General features: G+C 39.8%; 6 protein-coding genes across 7 annotated transcripts; 5 read left to right on the forward strand and 1 right to left on the reverse strand.

Moving 5' to 3' along the window:
• The first annotated feature begins 1,272 nt into the window (after positions 1-1,272).
• On the forward strand, positions 1,273-5,057 carry LOC105179776 (serine carboxypeptidase-like 42). The gene is made up of 10 exons (XM_011103415.3): positions 1,273-2,016; positions 2,674-2,781; positions 2,892-2,984; positions 3,163-3,255; positions 3,390-3,475; positions 3,610-3,888; positions 3,974-4,107; positions 4,301-4,393; positions 4,494-4,611; positions 4,691-5,057. Exons 1-10 carry the CDS (start codon positions 1,779-1,781, stop codon positions 4,856-4,858), a joined length of 1,410 nt encoding a protein of 469 aa, XP_011101717.2. The 5' UTR covers positions 1,273-1,778; the 3' UTR covers positions 4,859-5,057.
• A 583-nt stretch (positions 5,058-5,640) lies between these two features.
• On the forward strand, positions 5,641-8,563 carry LOC105179781 (protein trichome berefringence-like 7). Its single transcript, XM_011103417.3, has 4 exons — positions 5,641-6,761; positions 7,465-7,623; positions 7,864-8,170; positions 8,276-8,563. Exons 1-3 carry the CDS (start codon positions 5,923-5,925, stop codon positions 8,141-8,143), a joined length of 1,278 nt encoding a protein of 425 aa, XP_011101719.1. The 5' UTR covers positions 5,641-5,922; the 3' UTR covers positions 8,144-8,170; positions 8,276-8,563.
• Positions 8,564-8,712: 149 nt separating this feature from the next.
• Positions 8,713-9,540, forward strand: LOC105179787 (uncharacterized). Its single transcript, XM_011103422.3, has one exon. It carries the CDS (start codon positions 8,796-8,798, stop codon positions 9,306-9,308), a length of 513 nt encoding a protein of 170 aa, XP_011101724.1. The 5' UTR covers positions 8,713-8,795; the 3' UTR covers positions 9,309-9,540.
• Positions 9,541-10,949: 1,409 nt separating this feature from the next.
• Positions 10,950-15,265, forward strand: LOC105179792 (maltose excess protein 1-like, chloroplastic). 2 transcript variants are annotated; one of them, XM_011103427.3, is made up of 10 exons: positions 10,950-11,208; positions 11,911-12,195; positions 12,385-12,555; positions 12,644-12,934; positions 13,031-13,120; positions 13,632-13,733; positions 13,828-13,946; positions 14,194-14,256; positions 14,341-14,402; positions 14,753-15,265. In XM_011103427.3, the coding sequence occupies exons 2-10, from the start codon at positions 11,950-11,952 to the stop codon at positions 14,833-14,835; spliced, it is 1,227 nt and encodes a 408-aa protein (XP_011101729.2). In that variant the 5' UTR covers positions 10,950-11,208; positions 11,911-11,949; the 3' UTR covers positions 14,836-15,265. The 2 variants fall into 2 exon arrangements, with proteins under 2 accessions (XP_011101729.2, XP_088733777.1); XM_088877651.1 differs by lacking the exon at positions 10,950-11,208 and having other exon boundaries at positions 12,056-12,195; positions 12,369-12,555.
• Positions 15,266-15,832: 567 nt separating this feature from the next.
• Positions 15,833-16,507, forward strand: LOC105155439 (uncharacterized). The gene has a single exon (XM_011071314.1). It carries the CDS (start codon positions 15,833-15,835, stop codon positions 16,505-16,507), a length of 675 nt encoding a protein of 224 aa, XP_011069616.1.
• A 585-nt stretch (positions 16,508-17,092) lies between these two features.
• On the reverse strand, positions 17,093-19,684 carry LOC105179807 (alcohol dehydrogenase 1). The gene is made up of 10 exons (XM_011103445.3): positions 19,428-19,684; positions 19,131-19,267; positions 18,863-18,909; positions 18,444-18,769; positions 18,261-18,343; positions 18,097-18,172; positions 17,947-18,008; positions 17,727-17,822; positions 17,471-17,632; positions 17,093-17,385 (listed from the first exon to the last, which is right to left on the reverse strand). The coding sequence occupies exons 1-10, from the start codon at positions 19,462-19,464 to the stop codon at positions 17,269-17,271; spliced, it is 1,143 nt and encodes a 380-aa protein (XP_011101747.1). The 5' UTR covers positions 19,465-19,684; the 3' UTR covers positions 17,093-17,268.
• Between the last annotated feature and the right edge of the window lie 5,728 nt (positions 19,685-25,412).

Raw genomic sequence — 25,412 nt, forward strand, 5'->3', positions numbered from 1 at the left:
TACATTTCTTCTTCCTTCTTATTTTTGTTTTCTCAAACTCTAAGCTAAAATTCAAAACTAATATTTTAAGTGAATTATTATTATTATTGTTGTTGTTATTTTAAGTGACCAACTTTTCAAAAAATAAATGAATAGAGTCGTCCTATTTAAATTTTTATAGTCTACTCTATGCTTTATAAAATTAATTATTAACCCTACTAAAACAAAATAAAAGATAGTTATAATTTAAAAAAAAAAATGTTTGGCAGCCGACAAATTTTCCCCTTTTATTTATTAAGACCATCCCCGTCTTTTCTTTTGGGATAATTACACTCTCCTTTTTTAAGATTTGATATATTATACTTAAATTTTATGTGATTTCAGAAATTATATGTAGCACTTCAGATGTTTTCTTTCGTATAACAAATAAGTCCTTTCGTTGGTCAAAATTTACTAAATTTGTTGATATTAACAAAAATAATTAAACGAAAATTGATATTTATCCTCGATATTGCAGGTCAAATAATTTTTTCTGACTAAATTTTCCTTATACTGGTAAAGATACCTCCTCACATGCATTAATGCATGAAGAATTATGAGGGTAATTTGGTCGTAAAAAATTTATCTGACCTGCAATAAATCAGTAATAAGTCAATTAGAGGTAAATATAATTTTTTTTTGAATTTTTTTTATTAATATCAATAAATTCAGTAAATTTTAACTAATGAATTTTATGGATGATAGATATAATTTATATATAATTACATCAAATACCACGAAAAGAAAGAGGAGTATAATTATCTCTTTTCTTTTAATTGCACGTCCGAGTGAACTTAATTACACATCACCCTTTCAAAATAAGAAGATACCTTTTCTCTTCCTCTTTGACCTTTTTTGACTGGTCCTCCCCTCATCATTATGATACCCCCTCCCCCCACCCCGACTTTTTACCCTATATTTTTACTATTAAGGATGTTGTTGATCTAAAATATATTATCAAAATATTTAAATTTGAATTGTTAATCAAAAGGAATAATTATATCAATATGATAGTAAATTTAATATTTAATATTTTTAAAACTTACATTCATTTAATAAATAAATTCAAGTATTAATTAAAATTTACTGAATTAATGATACAAAATTTAAACATACGGTGTGGAGTTGAATTTTTGGAATGATTCGAATTTAATTTGACATGAGAGGATTAAATTATGTGTTTATTGAATCGAGAAACGGGCGACAAAATCGAAGTTTATCTTCGACGTGAAGAGGGTCGAAGCCAACAGTCTGCGCAGCGTGGCCCCCATTTAAGACCCGTGCTCCGTCCTCCTTCTCACACCCGCACACACTGCTAATTCTGCTACTGCTGCTGCTTTCCTGCAGCGTCTCTATTATCATTCACTCTCTTTCTGTAACAAACGTTTGAAATGAAGAGATAAGAACAAAGGCTTAGCCTTTCTTTACCAAGAACGGGCCCTTCATTCTTGTCATGATTCAGCCGCAGATGATGTGCGCTATATGTCTATACATAGCAAAATGCCATTGATCTGAAGAGTTTCTGCCCCAAGGGACTTGCTTTTTTGTTAAAGCAATCCCGGGATTCACGTGTTCTTTCCCAACGGAACTCGGTATTTATAGCTGCAGATCCTTCGCCACCTACGCTTGCGTATATGTGTGTGTCTGTGTTGGTATACTCAGAGATAAATGTGTGTTCACTAAATTTTCTTGTTGAAACATAAGAATAGGCGTCAAAGTTAGCGGAAAAGGGTGGTTTCTTGATCAGTTTGTTTATTGAGATGAGGCTTTGGTGGAATTTCGCGGCGGTTGTGGTGGTGGTTTTGGTGGTTGGCAGTGGTTATGGCTTCCCGGAGGAGGATCTCGTGACGAAATTGCCCGGTCAGCCGGTGGTGAAATTCAGACAGTATGCAGGGTATGTAGACGTGGATGTGAAGAATGGGAGGAGCTTGTTTTACTACTTTGTGGAGGCTGCTGAGGACCCTGACCGCAAGCCCCTCACTTTATGGCTCAATGGAGGTCGGTTTTGCAATTTTTTACTTCAATGTTTTTGTCTGTAAGTAAACAGAATTTTGAAGATAAAATGATTTTCTATGTTATTCTTGTGGAGTGAAGAGGTTGTTTTTACTGTTGGGATGTGAAGGCTTCCTGCTTCTGTTCATTTCTGTCTTATTCTGAATAAAGATTGTTTTTCAACTTGTCTGCTTCCGCTTACTGTTCAGTGAAACTCTGAGTTCCCTTTTACTTTTCACATGATGTTTTTCAGTGTATGCTTCAAACGTCAGTAATTCTCACACTGCGTGCTCTGTAGTGACAGATAGAATCGAATCTTAAGTTGGTAGACAAACAAGGGCATATTCTTGGTACGAATTAGTTTGTTTATTCTTTCTTCAAGTCGTTTCTCTGAGAGAATGTAATAATGTGATCAAAATTCAAGTCAGTTCTTGAGTTTCGAGCCCAACTTTGAGGTTTTTCTGTTGTAGTTTGCAGCACAACGTGAAGCATATGAACATATTTTAACAAGAATGTGAGGGATAGTGTTTGGAAAATGATGGTATTCATTTTTGACAGAATTGGCTCAAATTCTCTTTGTGAGGTCAAATGGACAATTTTATTTTAATTAATTTCAATGAAAAATGAGGTCCTAAAAGAGTAAAGCATTTGCATTTTTATCAGGCCCCGGTTGTTCGTCAGTTGGAGGAGGCGCTTTCACGGAATTAGGCCCTTTCTATCCCAGAGGCGATGGCAGAGGGCTTCGGATAAATTCAAAATCTTGGAATAAAGGTAAAAAGGTTAAACCTTTTTCAAGTCCTAGTATGTTTAAATGGTGGGAGATATATGCTTATTCTCGAGCGATTTCCGTTGTTACTAGTATTGTTTATTTGTATTCGTAGCATCGAATCTTCTCTTTGTGGAGTCTCCGGCAGGTGTAGGATGGTCATATTCAAATACAAGCTCGGACTATACTTGTGGCGATGCTTCCACAGGTAAAGAATTTGCTCAAGAGACCAAATTTTGTTCATATTTTATTGAATATTTTAATCTACTAGCAAGTCTTTAACGTTTTATGATGAAATTGAGTGAACTGGAATTATTTCTAAGTGAACCTGAGGAAGTTTAGAGTTGGCGGAGGTAATTGAAGTTCAATTTCTTGTTTTATGGCAGCTATGGATATGCATATATTCCTGATGGAATGGTACAAGAAGTTTCCCACATTCAAAACCAGAGATTTGTTTCTGACAGGAGAAAGTTACGCAGGTAAAAAACATCGCAGTTGAATCTGACTGTACAAGACTTCATCATTGTCCATATGTTCACTTTCTTCATTTTAGCGAAATTATATACAGACAGTCATTGGTTTCTTCAACCAATTTGAAATAATTTCTATATAGGGCATTACATCCCGCAATTAGCTGTTGCTCTTCTGGACCACAACGAACACTCTACGGAGTTCAAGTTCAAAATCAAAGGGGTTGCTGTAAGAAACCATTACTAAAGCTGAATGTCTTCTATACAATTATAGACTTTTTTCCAAGTCATATGATTGCTATAGATTTAATATAATTCAAGTGAACCTGTAAGTTGGGCTTATAAATGGTTTTATTTGGCCAGATTGGGAACCCACTTTTGAGACTAGATCGCGATGTTCCAGCAACATATGAGTTTTTCTGGTCACATGGAATGATTTCTGATGAAATCGGACTTACCATTATGAACGACTGCGATTTTGATGATTATACATTTGGCAGCCCACACAATGTGTCTCTACCCTGTAACCATGCCATATCGAAGGCGAACGAGATTGTTGGTGATTATATAAATAACTATGATGTTATTCTTGATGTATGCTATCCATCCATAGTAGAGCAAGAGCTTCGACTCCGAAAGATGGTATGATTACTATATCGTATCCTATTTACAATATTTTATTCAAGGGGTAATGAAAAACGATGAATAATGCTTTGCGACAATTCAGGCTACAAAGATTAGTGTTGGAGTGGACGTATGCATGAGCTCAGAAAGGCACTTCTACTTCAACCTTCCTGAGGTTCAGAAGGCTCTACATGCAAACCGGACCAATCTACCATACAGCTGGTCTATGTGCAGTGAGTAAGAAGTCTATAAACCCTTAATTCTTAGAAATAACAGCAGAAATCTAAGAGTGTGTGACAAGTTCAGAATTTGGTCTAAAGAGCTGGAAGTTAAAGCCTTCAAGTTCTCTAGTAGTGTTAAGCCTCAAAGAACTAGAAGAGATTGTATGAACTATGAACTGACTTTTCCTTTTCCTATAAATTGTGGGCAGGGTTCTGAATTATAATGAGACGGATGGAAACATTAACATTCTTCCCTTGCTCAAGAGGATCGTTCAGAAACGTATTCCCGTTTGGATTTTCAGGTAAAAGTTTTCCATCATCATGTAACATAGAGCTAACAACATCAACTTCTTTCACTGTCAAGAAAATGTACAAATAAACTACACATTTTTCCAATTTCAGTGGCGATCAAGATTCGGTTGTGCCATTACTTGGTTCCAGGACGCTTGTACGTGAGCTTGCTCATGATCTTCAGTTCAAGATCACAGTCCCATATGGAGCTTGGTTCCATAAAGGACAGGTACTTCATTGACATATTCTCTTCACTTTAAACTTATATACGATCGTCCTGGATTAACTCACTGGTCTTTGTCTCATAGGTTGGAGGCTGGGCAACTGAGTATGGCAACATGTTAACGTTTGCAACAGTTAGAGGTGCGGCTCATATGGTGCCATATGCACAGCCATCGAGGGCTCTGCATCTGTTCAGCTCGTTTGTACGTGGCCGTAGATTGCCAAACAACACACGCCCCTCCATTGACGACTGATGATCAGCCAACACAACATCCTCACAAATTATTACACTTGGTGTTTGTTTTTGAATCGATCCACAGTTCCTTGAATTGTTATACAGCCGAAGGCGACAACTCCATTTCTTAGCTGTGTAATAACAATGTGGGATCAAAGGAAAATCTGATAAACACTGTGTACTTATTTTGGAGGAATGAAAATCAATTCAGACATGCATGTTCATTCGCAGACATTTTTACTTTTGCATCCAAGACCTCACTCTAGTTTTACTATGTAAATATATGACAATAATTCAACGTAAAAAGAGGAAAACAAGCAAGTATTTAAAATTATTTAACAACTTAAACTTTTGAATAGAGTGCCCGTTTAAGCCACGCTAAATAAGAGATTTTGAATTTAAATTTTATTACCACTTATTTAAATTTTTAGATGGATTGGTGTTTTAATGATGACTATTTTAAAAAGGAAAAAATACAAATAATTTTTTGGTGATATTGTAAATGGATAAATTTATCTATTATAAAAAAAATTAACAATTTTTAAAGATTTCGTTTATATCCGAGATGTTGGATATTATGCATAATATCTTGCTAATCCAATGTTTTAATTATTCAAATTAACCTCTCATTTAATACCTTGGAGACGAGCGCATGAATCTTTAAAATGAAAAGGGCGCTGAGTTGGCCAATCAAATGGAGCGGAACATCTCTTGTGTGTGAGACGCGGAGCATTTGATTCCGTCGCTTTAAAAGGAAAAATTATTCACCGACAGTAGTTAACATCGACCCCATGTAGTTCAGACTTCATTCTCACACCTACTGCTATTAAAATGCCCTCGTTCCCCTACCTTATTCACCATTCTTGATTCCCATTCGTCAACTGCAAGGCGACCAAGCATTTTCACTAACTTATGGTGTGTGTGTGTGTGTGTTCATTTATGCACAGAGCCCAGTTGCTGAAACTGTAAGATTCTCCGCATGCTTGCTTTCTACAGGCTTAATTTGTACTTGGTAAAAGGAAAGTTCATTTCTTGATGATGGCTGCTGTTTCTTTTGTTCTGTAATTGCTGTGGTTAGTGGGGATGGATGCAACTGTGAGTAGATTATACCTTGACTTGATGGGCCATTTGAGGCCTGCGTTCAAGAAAATTCTCAAAGTTATCAAGTTTTTAGCTGGGAATTATAGCAAAAGCTGGACTTTTCAATCTTTCACAGCATTACTCATGGTTGGTTCACTAGTTTGTTTCATTGTAGTTATGGGATCCAGCTACTTTTTCATGTTTCCCTCTTCCGAGGCAGTAGTTGAGACTAATCAAAATCAGGGGTCCAGTAATAGTAGCAGGTCTCCTGATACTTTGAGCAAGGGTTGCAATGTGTTTGATGGGAGATGGGTGATTGATGAAAGTTACCCTTTATACAATGCGTCAGAATGCCCTTTTGTTGAGCGTGGATTTGATTGTTTGTCCAATGGAAGGAAGGATACAGGATATCTTAAGTGGAGGTGGAAGCCCAAAAGTTGTGAAGTCCCAAGGTTTGATGTTCATGCTGTCTTGGAGTTGCTTCGGGGGAAGAGGGTCGTCTTTGTTGGTGATTCTCTGAGTAGAACTCAGTGGGAGTCCATGATTTGCATGTTGATGAGTGGTATTGAGGATAAGAATAGTGTGTATGAAGTCAATGGTAATGAGATCACAAAGCAGATCAGGCATTTGGCTGTTCGGTTCAGGCCATTTAATTTTACGGTTGAGTTCTATCGCTCGGTTTTCCTAGTGCAGCCTGGTCCAGTGCCCAAACATTCGCCCAAGAGAGTGAAGACTGTGCTGAAATTGGACCAATTGGATGATATTAATCGGGAATGGATTGATTCTGATATTCTCATATTCAATTCAGGACACTGGTGGACACCGACGAAGCTCTTTGAAATGTGAGTTGTTTCATTGTTGTCCAGTACTTAATGTAAATACTTGTTTTGATGAATCATGTTTTATGTGATGCTTCAGAATTAGAATTATCGGATTTTCAGGAGACTAAGTTTAGAATGGATGAAGCTTGATTGAGATGGCGTGCCGGTGGAATTGGGTTGTTGCTGCATTGACTGGGTTTTTACATAGAATATACAGATCTACGAACTCCTTAGTGTTTGTAATTGTCTGCTGTTTCTTTTCTGCTTGTTTTCCTGAAATAAATGATATAAGAAGAGAAGAGAACCAAACTCCTCTGCCAGGCTTCAAATTGTTGCACTGAGAGATTTTTCCTTTATATCAGGAGCAAATTGCTGTATTTGGTCTGAAGAAAGAAATGTTATAAGCAGACCAAGTGTTGGTATCTGCATTAAAATATATAGCTGTTTTTGGTGTCCGTAAAACTGACTTTTGATGTGTTCTAAACCTTACACAACTTCCACCTGTCCATGCAAGATAATAAACCTATCTACTTCTTCTAATGTGCAACTTAATATGTTGAGTTTACATTTTCCCAGCCTTTGGTAGGATTTAAGCTGAAGTTACAAGTTAACAATGGCTAGAAAATTGAAACTCCTGAATGTTCAATTATTTTCTTTTAATTTTATTTCAGTAAGTTATTTCAAACATTGTTATAAAATACTTCTAACATGCATTTTCAGACAGGGGTTGGTATTTTCAGATTGGTGGAAGGATAAAGCTCGGAATGTCAACAAGTAATGCCTTCAAAATTGCATTAGCTACCTGGCAATCTTGGATAGAGAATGCAGTAAATCCTAACAGGACACATATTTTCTTTCGAACCTTTGAATCCACTCATTGGAGGTGCGTTATGGTATCTGTTTCCGTGGCCCTTGCTTCTGGTCTCTTATGTGAATTGTTATTTGAAAGAGTAGTACTCATCTTTGCCGAAGTTATCTTCCACAAACAATCAGCTGTGACCATGAACTTGCTCTGATTCCATCATTTCTTCCGACAATGTGCCTTAATGATTCTCATTCTTACTCACATAAATATGCATTGCAATCTAACAAAACATTCTCTTTGTTGCTGAAATATGATCAGTACTGGATCCCGTCAGAATTGCAAAGTTACAAGGCAGCCCTCCCTCAAAACTAAAGGGAGACAGAGGAGCTCAATATCTGATGCAATAATTAATGTTGTGAAAAATGTAGCGATTCCTGTAAAGCTGCTGCATGTTACTCCAATGGGGGCATTCCGGAGTGATGCACATGTGGGCTCTTGGAGTGACAATCCATCGGTTCCTGATTGTAGCCATTGGTGCTTGCCTGGAGTACCAGATATGTGGAATGAGCTCCTCTTCTCGTTTCTGCTTTCACAGTGATGGAATTTTTCATCATTTTCTAACCTTGTGAGTTCTTTCTTCTTGTTTCTTCTCTTTGATTCTCGTTTGAGAGACAGAGATATTCAGTATACTAACTTTTCTTTTTTTGTGGCCTTGGCAACCTGGAATTAGGTCATTGCGTAACGTTCTTTTATTCTTTGTTGAAGTTGCTGTCAACGTACCAACGGAAGAGACAACTCTGCGACATACTCGACCTCAGTTTTTAGTGATATACGTTGTGTTCATTTCTTGAATGTCAATACTTGTACTCGGTGAATTATTGTACTTCTGTATACTGAAAGTATACTGTATATCATGAACTATACATCGTATTATTGTCTATTGGATGAAACACTCATCCAACGATGATCTATTCAATTTCTCAAGTTGTATTGATCAATAGTTGGCTGTTGAGGAAAAGCTAATTGCAAGCCTATTGCTTGTGGAGGCACCCAAATGAACAAAGGCAATGGAGGAGTGTTTTTCACAACAACATGTACATCAAGACAAATCTTAACATGGGAGTCAAGTCTTGGGATTCTTGCAAGGCATTGTAATAAGCAACATGAATCATGATAGAATATAAGGAGCGAAAGAAACAAGTGTTCATCAACATTCAACACCATTGATCATCAGTCTTACATATCCCAAGATGGCCTCTTTCCCGCATTTTCCCACCCCACCACCTCCACCACATCCCGTTCTACCACCACCACCGTTCCGCCCAGTCACCCCACCTCCTCGTGTTCCTCCACCACCGCCTCCTGACAACGGTCCAACTGTCATTGTAATCGTATTCATTTCATTTGGCTCAGTTTTCTTCATTGCATTCTGCTTGTTTGCTTTGTGGTACCTAATCAAGAAGAGGAAAAAGAAGGCAGTTCAAGAAACTGATATCATACGTACCGACAAACATCTCAGGGTGAAAGAGGCCATTGTAGAAGGTCCTCATGGACCAGAGACTGTAGTCCTTTCCATAGAAGAAGATAAGGACACTGAAGAAGAGATTGTCAAGAATGAGAAGGTGGAAGGAAAGGACATGCATGCAAAATCTGGACAAACCCCTGTAACTCCTTGGGCTGGAGAATCATCTTCAAGACCTCGTATTAACCAAACTCATCATCTTCCTAGAGCACAAGAACTGAAAGAATGCTGCAACAACTGATTTCAATTGACAACAAATTGCTGCAAATAGGGAAATTCTAATTCAAACCGTGTTTGATCAGACCTAAACCATTTATATAGCAAGTGCAGTACACTTGTCGCATGATTTGTATACAGTTCAGGAAAATTGATCAATCACATGGCAAGTATATCAAACTTGCTTTGTGATTTATTTGATCCGACCGACCTGATTTGGGTAAGAATATTTACTGCAAATAAGGAACACTTACAAATATCACAGTACCAATAAAATTTATTGCATTGCCTCTTCTTAGCTTAAGATTATTTCTTAATGCCTTGTTCTAAATGGTATTTTGTTGGTTCAAACTTATGTCAAAATACCTCTAAGAAGGTTAGCTTTCTGTGAATAGACAGTTCTGCCCCCTCTGATCCATTCAATGTCTGGACCATTTTGACAAAATGGTCCTCACACCATTAAATTCATGCAGGGCACAACTAATTTTCAGCTGAAAATGAAATGTCCACTTCAAAGAAAACTGGCAAGTTATATTTACAGGAATACCAACCTCACAAACTTTTTACTGCAAAAATGGAAAAAAGTAGCGATAACAGCCCACAATCCTGTTAGAGAGAATTGTGTTCGAACTTGTACAACAACCTTGATTTCTGTAACAGATCGATAGGAGGCACTATTAAAAACCAAGATCGTAGCAAACCCATACAGGATCAATCCTCTTATTGTGAAATTCACAAGTCTAAATCAAGTTCATTAACGCCAGAATTATGATTCTAACATCAATTTTGTCGTTTGTCTTTTAAGGAAATGTAATTTAGTACACGCGTTCGTCTTATTTGATAAACCTTACTAAATGACATTATTTGCAGACAACATCGACTGCAATGAATGTTATTTGGTCCCTCAAAATTTAGAATCTACCCCAGTATTTTTAGTTGATCCTCAACAATAACTTATAACGATTTCTCTTGAAATTTAATATAATTATGAATATATTTTTATTGTTTGAATAATTATTAATGTCTCCCTGAATTTAATGCAATTTACCTCATTTGATATTGCAAATGAGCAAACTACCCTCCTATAAACAAAATAACAATTTATCTTTTTCTACTTTTTAAAATGAAACAATTTACCTACCTAAGGAGGTAAATTGCTTCAGTTTAAAAAATATAAGGGATAAATTACTGCATTACATTGCTATTTTTTTGACAAGGAGATAATTTGCTCATTAAAAAAGAAAAATATATAAAATACACACAACATTTAAAAAAAAAACTAACTTACAATATTATTGACACAATAAAAAATTAATATTACAGTGTCCCGCATCGTCCTTTATAGTGAAAAATACTATTCTTTTTTATATTAGTATGATTGTGAGGTTATATTTCAATTTTGAAGTAATATAAATTTTAAAATCAATAAGAAAAAAAGAACATAATAGCGAGGGAGAATTCCTTACCCAAATTATATTTGATCAAATTAAATATATATTATACTTATCGTATAATTAATTAATTTTTTAAATTATATATTAATTATATAAAAGATATATTATATTTATTATAAAATTAATTAAATTCGATCAAACTCGATCCAAATTATAATTTAATTAATAATGGGTATTTGAAGAAGTATGCCACATAAATGCCATGAGATTTTCTACCAGATTCAGTCATATAAAAGTAGGACCCAACTTTGCGGGCACGAGACAGCCTGTTCCTGTTTCTGTTCCCTCCCAAATTGACGACTTAACACCTCTCACGCACATGCCATTCGCCATTCTCGCCGGATCGGATTTACGAATTTCAAGAAATCTCACTACTTCACTCTCCTCAACACCCGCAGAGTTGTGGTAATAAATTTGTCAATTTCCGGAAAATAGCTCACCCCTTCTGTTCTGTGGCTGCTTCTTGGATTGGTACGTTGAGCTTTTGATTTGTATGAGTATTTAAATGGATTTTCGCGCACGTTCTTTACCTGTTTGTTGAAATGCCCAGAATACGTGTAAAGAATTATGGATAGTTAAGCTTTTTTGTTCTGTTTACTCCTCTGGTTAGTAGTTTTGGTGGGGAAGATTGTGACGGGTGTGGGAGCTTAATTAATGACAGTTGATGTATAGACGGAGTCCCTAGAACACAATGCTATCGTACGAATTCTCATGAAGACTAAGTTTTCGCACATTAGCTTCTTGAATTCGTCAAGAACTTGTAAGCTGTAGTGTTATTAACCTTTTTTTTCTCCTGACGTGATTGAGTTTGTCCAGAAAGGTTATCCGCATTGCTAGGTTTCAAATTTTGTGTGTGCTTTAAGTGATGTAATTATCCACCTTCACAAGATATGATGGTGCTGACCACATTTACCAATTTATGGAAAGTTTGCATGCATTGCTAGGTTTTATAACATGATATATCTGTTCTGTGGCATTCACTTTGCGGGGGCTGAAATGCAGCGATTGTCCTATGATTTTAACAATTATCAGTGATATGTATCCAGTTTGGAAGTGACTTTATTGGCCGACATACTTGCTCCTAGAATAATAGTGTTCTTAATTTGTTTCTGTTCTGGAAGTAAGTAAAAATCAGGGTACTTACCATCAATGTTCCATTACTGCATGTTTAAGGTGGCCGGACTAAAATGTATCACCAACTCTAGCTAATCAATGGCGGGTTCATTATTACTCATGGATAAGTTACGGTTGTGCAGTCATCGACCGTCTGACTATTGTGCCTTCAGTTCTTATCCAAAAAGTTTACAGTCATTCACCTGTGCTCAACCACACTTGGAAAGCATCTTCACTAATAAACTTCACCCGAAGAGAATTATCTTTTCTGGCCAGTCAATCTGTTGTTATAGGCTGAAACCACTTTATGCTTGTAGCTCAGAAAATGCTCACCCCATCAATCAGGTATGTTTAGCGTCAAAGCTAATGTCAATGATATTAATTGTGGTTTTGTAACTCTTTTGCATCTGATCACAGTAAATTTTTGGAAACCAACCTCTTATTAACGGTTGAAATTGATATGCTTTTCCTCTCAAAGCATTGACCCTCTCTACCTATGACCACTGCTGACTAACCAGTATAATACAAATTAAGGAATCTGTGCAAGTGAGAGGCAAGGGCCTTGAGCAATGGGATTCATTGACAGCAAAATTTGCGGGAGCTGCAAATGTACCATTTCTCTTATTGCAGTTGCCTCAGATCATACTCAATACTCGGAATCTGCTGGGAGGGAATAAATCTGCGCTTCTGGCTGTCCCATGGCTGGTATTGTTTTGCCTTACTATTGTTGTCAGGATTTGGATTAGTTAACACGGGTCCTAAGAGGAGTTAAATGAACCGCTCCTGTATATAGGGTATGTTTACTGGATTGCTTGGGAATCTTTCTTTGCTCTCATACTTCATTAAGCGGAGGGAAAATGAAGCAGTGGTGGTCCAGACACTAGGAGTCATATCCATGTATGTGGTGATTTCGCAGCTGGCTATGGCTGAAGCTATGCCACTCCCTCAGTTCATCGCCACTTCAATAGTGATTGCATCTGGCCTCATTTTAAATTGTATGAAATACTTCCATTTACTCAATCCTGAAATCTGGCATCTTTGGGAAGAATTTATTACCATAGCTGGCTTCTCTGCACTTCCACAAGTAATACTCTGTGTACTAAAAGAAATTGCTTAGATTTGGTGGATTGAAATGAACTAAGTTTAATCCTGTTGATGGTGTTTAATATGGTACATGCAGGTCATGTGGTCAACCTTCGTCCCTTACATTCCAAATACTGTCTTTCCTGGCTTGATCGCCTTTGTCACTGCAGTGCTTGCTGTTCTTATGGTGAGCATGATATTATCGGGAACTGTTTGAATGCCTTAATCTCTCACGTGCCAAATCATTAAGATGGATAAATTTAAATAAATTGCACTACCATGTAAAGGGAGGGAGTCAAGCAACTAGTAGATCAAGAAAAGAGATGAAACAGAAGAACAGTATCAACAGAAATTCTTATAGAAAAATGCAAAGAAAAAGAAGTGAATGTAGTAGATTAGGATCTTCACAGAATAGTTGTGCCAAGAGATTGAAAGTCAAATGCACTTTGATTGAATGCTTTTTCAAATACTTTCCTACATTTGTGAAAGCAAGGGGAGGAGGGGTCATTTCTCGAGTCCTAGTCCTCGGCCTGGAAGCACCTAAAAGCATGAGGGCCAAGGACATAGGTGAGAGGAATGGATTCTTCTCCCTAAAGCGAGAAGAAAGGCAAGTGAGTGACCTCCTATTGGAGGGCACGAGCGATAATGGGGATCTTATTTTGGAATTCTTCTAACTTTGCAGCTTCTTAATTTTTCAGGCTCGCATGAGCAAGCTCTCGGAGAAAGGCATCAAAATTCTTGGAATTTTGTCTGGGTGGACAGCAACTCTTCTTTTCATGTGGATGCCTGTTGCCCAAATGGTTGTCTTTCTTCTTCTTTTAGCATGTATATGTACTTTTCCTGGTGGTTGTCAGAAGTTACTTCTTACCAAAATTAATCCTTCCTTTTTTTCAGTGGACAAATCTTCTGAATCCGGAATACATAAAAGGGTTGTCAGCTATTACAATGTTGCTGGCCATGGTTGGCAATGGACTTTTGATCCCACGGGCACTATTTATTCGAGATTTAATGTGGTATGCTAGTTTCCCAAAGTAATTCTCCTCTGTAAATAAATCTAATCTAGCCTGCATCCTGGATTCTGGAAATTTTCATGCCAAAATAGACATATGTTCTAATTGCACTTTGTATTTGTAATTGTATAGAAAATCACATATTGAATTTAACTGGATGAGGAGTCTCTTTTGCCTCAAACATATATACTCCCATCAGTGCCTGAACCCTTTCAAAAGAATTGGAGAACTAACTATGATCTATCTGCAGGTTCACTGGCTCAACTTGGGCATGTGTTTTCTATGGATGGGGTAACCTTGTATGCCTGTACTGGTAATATGTTTGTTTAGAGATATATTCAACCTCATATTTTGTCAGGTTCACTCTGGTTTAATTTATAATCTTCTATTACTTCAGCTTCAACAGTATCAGCCGGGAGTTCTTCTTGGCTTCAACCCTCGCTTTTATCGCTTGGATAGGTGCGCGCATTCATATTTAGTTTTGCGTCAATGCTAAGTTATTTCTTTATCATGGAGGAAAAACAATGGACGCTATTTGACTAAATGGAAATTGAACTTATGGCCTAGGATGTGATCGCTATTTTTTTTCTTGGGTCCGAAAGGAAAGATAAATGGAAGGAACAACGAGCAGTTTTTGAAATCTGCCTCTCTAAAAATGGAGTCTAAAAGTATTTCATAAATATTGTGACAAAAAGAGTACACACTTGTTGCTAGTCATTTCTTTGACATGGGAATTCACATTTCCTCCAATTATCATCCATGTTGTGACTAACCCAGAATTCTCCACAATGCATTCATGTTTTCCTTAGGAATGACCTTCTGGAGAGATGCCCAAGTTCATGACCATGGTTCACCATTAACTTCTTTGAAGGAGCTGCTTTTTGGACGATGATCATCCTTTCCACGCGGCACACACGCATCTCCCTCTGAGATGTTCGACCACAACATTTTAACATGGCCGCAAGAAAGATTTGAAGTACCTCTTATCTTCATGAAGATGTCTGGTTAACAATGCAAAGTAAGAAGTATCAGTCATCAAGATGTTTCTATGATGGGGCAAATTAGTGGTGTATGACATACTGGATAGAAAGAACCGGCTAACTGCAGAAAAGTGATTATATAGTTGTCCACATTGATCTGATTAACTGTACACTCTAATCATATATACCAAGAGCCTGAAGGAGATGAAAAAACTAATTTGACTTATCATACAACTTAGTTTTATTTGCTTTCAGAAACCTATAGTTGTGTATTATAATTTGAATTAGCATGATATTCAAGACTTACCATAATTGGCAACCAATTTTGAGTTATTGAAGTTAAGCATATTAAGAAATTAATATTATGTTGTTTTTCACACACACACACACACACATATATATATATATCTCAATTATGGGTATAAAAATTTGCTATCAAATTTATAAACTTTAATTTTATCAAATTCCAACTTCACGTTTAATAATCTTTGCAAATTCCAACTTCACGTATAATTGAAATAAAAGAGGTAATAAGATCTAAAATAAAATATCCCATCTACCAAAATTAAATGAACGATATTCAACCAATCACAATCAGACCCGATAATGATTAATAACAAAATACTTTAGCATAATTAGGAAATATCATTTAGGCTATGAAATACTCGTTGCTTGAAGTTTCTGCAACGGGCGAATATACCCGAATGCCCCTTGCGCCAATAGAAATCCCCAGCGATCATTTAGGCTACGAAGATACTTCTTTAGTCCTTGTCGGCTCATGCAACGGCTTCCTATGCATCTCTTATCCTAAATATGATTTTTGTGGTACTTCTGTTGTTAAAGAGGGACTTTATATCGACAATCCGATCACAAGAGAGTGTATTGAACTCCCACAATACGTACGATGAAATGCTGAATATCCGACACAACTTTATAAGAGTCGAAAGCCATCATTTTGGTTTTAGTCCGTCAACCAGTGAGTTTAAGGTGGTGAGAATTGTATATAGTGCCGCATCAGTACAGCCCTTGATCGTCGAGGGAAAGCCTGAAATTCAGATTTGCACTGTCGGAGTTGACAAAGAATGGAGAAATTTGGCCTGGTATCCATCATTCCCATTAATAATGTCTAACTGGTCAAATGTTGTTACTCTTAACGGTGCTCATCACTGGATTGTCGTTGATAAGATACATACATTCAACATCCGTGAAGAAAACCATGGCCCCATTTTACATCTCCCTGTCCCTGTCCCTGTCCCTGTCGCCGGCAGCTCGTTGGAAAGTAGTTTAAGCAGCATGGAATTACTTGTACTAAACAATCAGCTCACCCTCGTTGACAATTCTGTTCTATCTCAGATCACTACATGGACAATAAAAGAGTACGGGGTTGTGGAATCTTGGACAAAGCATGTCATATTTCAGGATTCGTTTCCAAATGTATTATGTTGTCAGAAGGTCTTTCCAGTTGCAATGTTACGAAGCGGGCCGATACTATTTTCAGATCCTTGTCACAATGGTCATTTCATTTTGTATAATCCCAAGAGAAAGGAATGTGCTTACACTCAGATACCTGATGTGGGTGGATGAGTACTGCAATTCGATTCAACTCTTACAACAGATACGTGCCAATCGTTCCGAGCATAGGATGGGAGGAAGCATGAGGAGCTACCTCGTCTAACCAAACCCAATTTTAGTTAAATTTTTTTATGAAACTACTTCCCTATCAATTAGTCCTATATATATGTTGGTAATGTTTCACCTTCTTTTCCTTTCTTATATAGAAAAGGGTAAATTATACCGACAATTATAGGGTTATGTTTAATTATACGAATATCTATATTCTTTGACAAATTATGAATACACCCCTTGAGATTGGAGTTATATATACTTATATCTCCTATTCAGTGACGAGATTTTACATAAAACCTATAGTTCTTGGTAATTTTACACAACCACGTGTAACTATAATTTTACAAAAGTTAGGCAAATTTAGATCTAAACCATCAAGATTGTAAGTTCACTACAAACACTAGAGGAGGTAGAAATAAAAAAGTTGGTAGTGTTATATATATATGTGGATCTGCCAATGGTTCATTATGTTCATATTTTTTAATATATTAATGATTTAAAAAAATTATTATGTCCAACATTTACAGTGGTAATTGATGTAGCTAAAACTAAATTAAATGGATAGATAAAAGAATACTATAAAGGACATCACGATCCATAACATGAGCTCAACATTCAAAATCTTGAGGACAAGCCCTCAACTATATTTAACAGCCTCTTAAAAAGTAATCTAATACTCTCTATTATTGCTAATAAATTCATCAATACCAAAAATGTCATCAGTTCTCCATGCTGATGATGCAACGGAGACCCTCACCGCGCAGCATGTAATCAAAAGCCTTGTTGATCTCAGAGAAAGGAACTCTGTGGGTGATGAATTTCTCCAGCTCCAGTTCCTGCAAACAACAAAATTCATTGATATTGTGGTATGGAAATATTTGTCAGACGATCCAACTAGCTGAAGAATTTTAAGAACTTCACCTTGTTCATGTACTTCTCGACAACTGAAGGAATATCGCTACGGGGCTTATAGTTGCCGAAAAAGGTGCCCTTGAGAGTCCTCTCATTCAGCACGTTCACTGGGTGAGTTTTGAATGCGTCATCTTTGTTCGGCACTCCTACCAGCACAGCAACACCCCAACCCTGCGATTAGGCATAAGAAGACATTGAATAACCGAGATATTAGTAGCTGATCTGCTGATGAAACCAGAGCGAAAATTGAGCGGATGAGAGTTACGTCATGAACGCATTCAAATGCAGATATCATTGCATTGACGTTTCCCGTGCACTCGACACTACGGTCGACACCGCCGTCAGTCATCCCAGCTAGGACCTGATAATCACAACAACATACTTGATTGTAATACCCGAAAGGTAGATTAATTAGTCCACTTGAGTAAGATAAGAATATGGAATCCAGTGTTGATAGCAAATTCAAATCATGCTGTAGGAGACACCTCTTGAACTGGCTTGTCATGATCCTTTGGGTTCACAAATTCAGTCACTCCAAATTTCTTCGCTGTTCAAAGCAAAATGTTGGAATTAGTCACTAACCAGATGCTTCCGACCTGTCAAATAAAGCTTGAACCAATTAACAATTCAATCACCTTCTTCGAATCGACTTGGGTTTAGATCAACACCGATGATCCTTGAAGCACCGGCCAGTCGAGCCCCTTCAGCAGCCTGGAGAACAGGGAATCAAGTGATTACACAATGCTGCTATCTTAACTGAATAGAAATGCATAATAAGCAACAATGATGATCGACTCACAGCAAGGCCGACAGCTCCCAATCCAAAAACGGCGACTGTTGAACCCTTTGTTGGTTTGGCAACATTCAGCGTCGCACCAAGTCCTTCAAAATAAGTTAAATAGCACTCAACAGTTGCTCAAACTCAGTCGTAAAGCTATTGATACAGTAGAACAATATGCAGTCTGAATTTGAGGCATGGAACCTGTGGAAATCCCACAGCTAACAATACAAACAGTTTCAAGTGGAGCTGCGGGATTGATCTTGGCGAGGCAGCCAACATGAGTGACGGTGTACTCGCTAAACGTGGATGTTCCCAAGAAGTGATGGATCGGCTGGCCGTCCTTGGAGAATCTCGATTTTCCATCCCCGATCATCACCCCTCTGTCGGTGTTTATCCTGAGAAGATCGCACATGTTGCTTTCTTCTGATTTACAGTGACGGCACTCCTTGCACTCACCAGTGAACACTGGAAGAACATGGTCGCCTGGTTGGAGATCTGTCACGCCTTCACCCACGCTCTCCACAATACTACGTACATTCAACAAATAACATGAAAATGGATATATACTAACATTAACAAAAAATGAGGAATTTGAAAGCTTTCAAATTCAGAGAGAGTACCCTCCAGCTTCGTGGCCAAAGATTCGAGGAAAAAGAGGCGTTTGCCCCTGCAATGGGATTATAACATTTCATTACTACAAAATTAACGTCCGAATATTCTTATCAAATCAAATTTTATCGAACCAAACCCATCAGTAAGCAAATTTGATATATTTATCATGTATATATCAGTTACACTACTACAAGTGTATTTCAAGTTTGATCAAAGTCGATTTGGATTAAAATTTCCCCTGAATTTCATTGCAAATGGGGCAGATGAGATTTGTACCTTAGCTTCCCAGAAGTAAACATCAGTGTGGCAGAGGGAGGTGAAGAGGATCTTCAACCGGACCTCCATCTTCTGGGGCGGCGCCACCTCCACCTCCTCGATCACCAGTGGCTTCCCTGCCTCCCATGCCACCGCGGCTACAAAACATACATGTTCACAGAATTAATTAAAATTTAAATGCAAGAAAATCCGCACACACCGCAGATCATGTATAAAGCAGCTGAAATTAATAAGCAAAACCCAGATCACCCCAGTAAAACACAAAATGAGTAGCAATTATGATGAAGAAATCATCACCTTTGCAGCGAATGACTTGGCCTGCTGTGCTAGACATTATGGCTTTATTAATATAATACTCTGATAAATTTTTAGTGATAACTTTGTGTTTGTGTAATTAATTGTTGTAAGATTAGAATCTTTTCAGGGGTATATATAATAGTTGTAGAGGTGGTTTAGTGGAACGTGTCCTACGCCATGAAGGTCTGAAATTTAAGATGGAGAAGACGATGAAATTCCTTACGTTTTTCTTTTAGAATACCCTTTTTTTGTGATTTTCTTGCCAGAAATTAGGACAAGTACCAGAATTTCATTTATTTTCAAGAATTGGGTCTCCTTCACGTGGATTAGGATTGGCCACCAGATCATTCATCATTGTGGTAATCTCTCTTTTTTGTTTAAATATATATTTTATATTATATATATAGATATCTAGTTATATATATGTAATACATTTATATAGGAAAAAAATCCAAAAATCCCCTGTGATAATAAAAATGTTCAAAAAGCCCCCTGATCCGGGTCGAAAATACGCGACCTCCTTGGTTCTATCTCCCAAGCGGTTCGAGGTCGCTCCTCTCCCAGACTAGTGATTGGGCCCTGAGAAAAGAAGCAGATCGTTAGGCTTGCTGGGGTGGCCCCCAGCTAAGGCCCTCCGATGCTTAAGTCAGTGTTCGGTTGAGGTCGAAATATGGGGTCGCAGGAAAAAATAGCGAGCTGAAGGTAAAATGCGGTCGAAACGACGTACCTTTAATACACTGACTGGGAGGTATATATAGAGAGCCAGGGGGTCTACCGCCCCGCTACGCGCGTGCCACGTGTTCTAGGTCGTCGGGTCGGGTCGCGACCCGACCCGGTAAAGTGGCGCGGGTCATGCTGGTAAACTTGCGATTTTGGGCCCCATCAAGGGCAAAGTTGTCTTTTACGGGAAAATAGGGTTTTACCCCCATCATTACTCCCCTACTTTTCTTAGTGTGAGTAGCACGCTAAGGAAAGTCGAATGGTCCCTCGATCTCGTCCCTTAGATCATCATCGCCATCTCGATATCCGACCGTTGCCTTTCGACATCCGACCGTTGTCTTCGACACGGATCTCCATAAATTTACCCCTATAAATACAGGGAGGTTCGACTGCAGTTCTGCTCCATTCTCAATCTCAATCGTTCCTCGCGCGATCTGCCTCCTCCAGCTGCGACCTGCCTTCTAGCCAGGTACTTCCGAGCGACCTCCTTTTAATATTATGTCTTCCAAGCCTAGTAGTTCTAGTAGCTCATCTGGTAGTTCGAGTAGCTCATCTGGTAGTTCGAGTAGCTCTGGTAGTTCATCTGCTAGTTCTTCGGGTAGTCCCGGCAACTCCTCTGCGACCTCACAAATACCCATGGCTGGTAGAGAACAGATAGGATCCCCTACCGTAGGTAGAAGCGACCCGGAGCTAGCGATCTCGATGATGACCCCAGAACATAGCGAGAGCGAACCAACTGATAAACCTTGGCTAACCATTGTGAGCACTTTATACTTCACAGCTGATGCGATTAGAGAGAGGTACTATATTCCTCCAGATTACGAAATCATTCTTCCTTCTCCCTCGGATCGTATGAATCGACCTCCACCCGGTAGTTGTCCGATTTCTATTGTGCATTTAGCTGCGGGTTTGCGTTTTCCCCTTCCTCGTACCGTTGCTAGAATTTTATCTAGGTTAGAGATAGGTCCCATGCAACTAGCTCCCAATTCCATCTGCCATATTTTATCCTTTATTATCATAATGGAATACTTCGAGCTTGAACCCGACTTCGATAGCTTCTGGTCGCTTTACAAGTTTACGACCTCGAAGAGGTCAGGCGACCAGGGTTTCTTCTATCTCACTGCCAAACCGAACTGCTCCTTTGTTACCAAGCTAAAGTCCAATGTGGGCTCTTGGAAAGACAAATTTTTCTTCCTTCGACCTCCTCCTAACCAAGTCTGGCCATTCCCTTGTGACTGGCGAACTACTAAACCCGAACCCAAAGTTCACGGCGTAGGGTTAGATGATGACCTCATTGTTACTATCACCCAGTATCATTATCAAGCCCAATTGCTTTTGACGGAGCATACCCTGAAGCTCGCAGGTCTCAGCCCGGCACCTATTCAAACTCGGGGCTCTTTAGGTGATCAATCTCTTACCTTCCTCTGTTCGTAATTTTTGGTACTTAGTGGTGACTGGTTTGTGTCTTTGCAGATTCTGCCGTGATGGATGCTCGCATTGCAAGAATGGTCCGTGCGAAAAGGGCTAAGCGAGCCGTTCCTCCTTCGGGACCAGACTCCCAGCATACTCTATCTGCTCCTTCAGAAGATGCGTCGAGGTCGCACGGAGTTCGACCTCTGAGTCCATCGGGCACGACTCCCATCGAGGTCGCCAGTGGGGACAACGATCCCACTCCTGAGCCTTTACTGAGGGACTCCGAAGAGCCAAGTGATCCCGAACCGCTCGTCAGGAAGAAGTCCAAGGGGAAACTGGTCGTTCCAGAGTCGTCTAAGAGGAAGCGGAGTTCCCCGCGACCTAATCCTTCCTCCCAAAAGAAATCCAAGGCAGATTCTTCAGCGGAGAACGAGAATCTGAAGGTAGTTGATGAGTTGACTGCCTGGTGGAGAGAGACCCAGATGGACCTCCAATCGCCTTCATACAGTCCGGCTGCCATGGAGGGTGAGAGGCTGATACCGAGCTGGGCAATTTCAGGCCAAAGTTCTGTGTTGAAGACCCATGTTGGCCAAGACTCCTGGGAGTTGTATAAGTCCACCATCCTGCCCCGCGATCAAGCTCTCCTTGCTCCCATGTCGCACATTCGGGTCGAGCAGAACTTTGCTCACTCCCTCGCGCAGGTAGTGTTCTACCAACTTCATCAGCTTCTTTCGTTTTTGCCTTTAGCTAATTCTCTGCTGCTATATGTAGGTCTCAGCTTTCGGGCATCATTTGTCTTTGAAGTGCAATTACTGGCGACATGAGAAGATGATCGCTGACAAGCTGCTCGAGGAAAAGAGCTCGAAGTTAGCGACCTGTGAGAAAGAGAAGGTCGAGCTCGAGGCTCAGAAGTCCGAACTAGAGGCTCAATTAAGAGAGCTCAGGCAGAAGGTCGCGTCTTCGGTGGAATCGGCCAAGGCTGAAGGCTTCTCTGCGGGTCGGGTAGCTGGTCGAGAGGAATATCTATCCTCCGAAGAGCATCAACACCAGCTCGAAGTTGCCCGGAGTCAAGGTCGCGACCAGTATCTGGGTTCTGATGACTATAAGAAGACCTTGGCGGACACTCGGTTACAGGGAGCTCGAGACTTCATGAAGTCTACCGCCTTCACAACTGCTGTAGAAGCTAAGTCTGCTGACTACCTCATAGAAGGTTTTAACCGCTGCATTTCTCAAATAAAGAAGCTGAAGGGGTTCGCTGATGGGTTCGACACGAACTGGACCGACCCGTCCTTGGATGGTAATCTCGCGGCGTTCCCTGAAGAACCCCCTTTGCAACATAATGATGAATTTGCGGTCTTGGTGGAGGACCTCGAGGGTAGTGGTGAAGATGCAGTAGATAAATAGGCTCTTGTACTTCAATTTGTAATCGTTTACGCCGATCATTGTACTTACCTCAGAGTTGAGGTAGAATCTGTAAATTTTCCTCTTCAATGAACTTCCTTCTTTATGAGAGATTCCCCTTTCATCTTCGAATTCCCATAATTCCCTTAAGATAATCATCAATTCGACCTCAAATATAGGGAGAATTGGAGGGATTTTCCAACACTTCTCCTGATCGCATTGATCGGTTTCGGCTGACAGGGAGATCGCGTGGTTGGTGGTCTTTCACAGACACAATGAGATCGCGCCTTGTGCCGGTTGCGCAGTTGGTCTTTCACAGACACAATGTGATCGCGCCTTTTGCAGGTCACGCAGTTGATGGTCTTTCACAGACACTGTGATCGCGCCTTTTGCAGGTCGCGGAGTTGATGGTCTTTCACAGGCACAATGTGATCGTGCCTTTTGCAGGTCACGCAGTTGGTCTTTCACAGACACAATGTGATCACGCCTTTTGCAGGTCGCGGAGTTGATGGTCTTTCACAGACACAATGTGATCGCGCCTTTTGCAGGTCACGCAGTTGGTCTTTCACAGACACAATGTGATCGCGCCTTTTGCAGGTCGCGGAGTTGATGGTCTTTCACAGACACAATGCGATCGCGCCTTTTGCAGGTCGCGGAGTTGATGGTCTTTCACAGACACCATGTGATCGCGCCTTGTGCAGGTCGCGTGGTTGATGGTTGCGTGATATTGCGTCGTGGAGGAGGATACTACTGGAGCTATTCATTTCATGTGAACATTCATACGTGCTAATTTAACCAAATATTGTAATTGCGTACATGATTTGTGATGTAAATACGAATATTTCAAAAAAGGTAATAATCATTCGTCAAGGAAATAAAGATACAGACATACCCACTGTAGTGGATTGCTACCTTCACCTATTTCGACTTCGCTCTCGATCTCCTTCCCATTCCCTATCCTTGACTGTATTCATTTCCTCCTCGTTGATATATTTGTGAGCCAAAAGGGTCAATTGTTCTATATTTTCGGGGGAATCTCTAGCTAATGCCGATGCAAGCGGTCCCTTCTTTAAACCGTGTATTAATATGCTCGTCATCATATCAATGCGCAGATCCTGCACCTCCAATGTCTCGTTATTGAATCTCCCCATAAAATCTTTAAGAGATTCCTCTCTTCCCTGCCGGATTGCGAATAGGTGGATCGCTGATCTCTTCGACTTTTGCTTGCTAGCGAAGTGGTATGCGAACCTGTGTAACAATTGCTCATATGATCCAACGGTCCCGTTAGGCAAGCCGGTGAACCATTCTTGTGCCTTCCCTGTCAAAGTAGTCACAAACAGCCTTGCGTTAATAGAATCTGTTTGCCTATATAAATTCATTACCATTCCGAATGTTGCGATGTGCTCGCGCGGATCCTTCGTCCCATCGTATCTGGGTAGATCTGGTAGTCGAAAATTTGGACCAACAACTTCAGATAGCATTTCGTTGGTGAAGGGCGAGTTCGTATTTTGCCTAGCCAGGTCGCCTTGCTTTTTCAGGTCGCTTCGTTTCTTCAGGTCGTCTAACTGTTGCTTCAGTTTCTCTATCTGCCTTCTCACGCCTCCCACTTCAACTCTGGAGGTCGCTGGTTGTCCTGCCTTACTGTTGCTAGATGTGGTAGCTGATCTCTCTCTCACCCGACTGGTTCTTGGCATTATTCCCTTACTCTTCCTCATGTGAACCGTTCCTTCTACTTGACCCGCCAAGATCATTTTTCTCCGTTTTTCCGTCCATCCTTTCCCCGATGGTTCCCTGACAGATGGGCAGTGCTCCTCCATGGCCTTCTTACTCGCTATCTCAATCATCTGCTGCTTCTCTTCCTCGGTTAGATGCCACCTTCTCTCTTGTTCACGCATTGATGATTCTGACATGGCGAATTCTTCCTCAAACCAAATCTAAAGGAGCTTTCCTCAGATTCCCACAGACGGCGCCAACTGATCCGGGTCGAAAATACGCGACCTCCTTGGTTCTATCTCCCAAGCGGTTCGAGGTCGCTCCTCTCCCAGACTAGTGATTGGGCCCTGAGAAAAGAAGCAGATCGTTAGGCTTGCTGGGGTGGCCCCCAGCTAAGGCCCTCCGATGCTTAAGTCAGTGTTCGGTTGAGGTCGAAATATGGGGTCGCAGGAAAAAATAGCGAGCTGAAGGTAAAATGCGGTCGAAACGACGTACCTTTAATACACTGACTGGGAGGTATATATAGAGAGCCAGGGGGTCTACCGCCCCGCTACGCGCGTGCCACGTGTTCTAGGTCGTCGGGTCGGGTCGCGACCCGACCCGGTAAAGTGGCGCGGGTCATGCTGGTAAACTTGCGATTTTGGGCCCCATCAAGGGCAAAGTTGTCTTTTACGGGAAAATAGGGTTTTACCCCCATCACCCCCTATAAAAATTAAAGTATCAAATACCTCCGTAATA

This window comes from Sesamum indicum, linkage group LG2, assembly GCF_026168435.1.
Source record: "Sesamum indicum cultivar Baizhima isolate 11 linkage group LG2, ASM2616843v1, whole genome shotgun sequence".
Taxonomy (NCBI): Eukaryota; Viridiplantae; Streptophyta; class Magnoliopsida; order Lamiales; family Pedaliaceae; genus Sesamum; species Sesamum indicum.

What these genes read in the sequence shown, in the direction of transcription:
- LOC105179776 (XM_011103415.3), top strand. Translation starts at nt 1,779, where the DNA reads ATGAGGCTTTGGTGGAATTTCGCGGCGGTTGTGGTGGTGGTTTTGGTG. An exon ending in TTGTGGCGATGCTTCCACAG is followed by an intron (nt 2,985 to 3,162) that starts GTAAAGAATTTG and finishes GTTTTATGGCAG; the next exon opens with CTATGGATATGCATATATTC. An exon ending in AGCTGGTCTATGTGCAGTGA is followed by an intron (nt 4,108 to 4,300) that starts GTAAGAAGTCTA and finishes AATTGTGGGCAG; the next exon opens with GGTTCTGAATTATAATGAGA.
- LOC105179781 (XM_011103417.3), top strand. Translation starts at nt 5,923, where the DNA reads ATGGATGCAACTGTGAGTAGATTATACCTTGACTTGATGGGCCATTTG. An exon ending in CCGACGAAGCTCTTTGAAAT is followed by an intron (nt 6,762 to 7,464) that starts GTGAGTTGTTTC and finishes ATTTTCAGACAG; the next exon opens with GGGTTGGTATTTTCAGATTG. An exon ending in TTTGAATCCACTCATTGGAG is followed by an intron (nt 7,624 to 7,863) that starts GTGCGTTATGGT and finishes AAATATGATCAG; the next exon opens with TACTGGATCCCGTCAGAATT.
- LOC105179787 (XM_011103422.3), top strand. Translation starts at nt 8,796, where the DNA reads ATGGCCTCTTTCCCGCATTTTCCCACCCCACCACCTCCACCACATCCC.
- LOC105179792 (XM_011103427.3), top strand. Translation starts at nt 11,950, where the DNA reads ATGGCGGGTTCATTATTACTCATGGATAAGTTACGGTTGTGCAGTCAT. An exon ending in GGATGCCTGTTGCCCAAATG is followed by an intron (nt 13,734 to 13,827) that starts GTTGTCTTTCTT and finishes CCTTTTTTTCAG; the next exon opens with TGGACAAATCTTCTGAATCC. An exon ending in TTTATTCGAGATTTAATGTG is followed by an intron (nt 13,947 to 14,193) that starts GTATGCTAGTTT and finishes ATCTATCTGCAG; the next exon opens with GTTCACTGGCTCAACTTGGG.
- LOC105155439 (XM_011071314.1), top strand. Translation starts at nt 15,833, where the DNA reads ATGCTGAATATCCGACACAACTTTATAAGAGTCGAAAGCCATCATTTT.
- LOC105179807 (XM_011103445.3), bottom strand. Translation starts at nt 19,464, where the DNA reads ATGTCTAGCACAGCAGGCCAAGTCATTCGCTGCAAAG. An exon ending in TTTGGCCACGAAGCTGGAGG is followed by an intron (nt 18,770 to 18,862) that starts GTACTCTCTCTG and finishes GAATGTACGTAG; the next exon opens with TATTGTGGAGAGCGTGGGTG. An exon ending in TCGAGAAGTACATGAACAAG is followed by an intron (nt 17,386 to 17,470) that starts GTGAAGTTCTTA and finishes TGTTGTTTGCAG; the next exon opens with GAACTGGAGCTGGAGAAATT.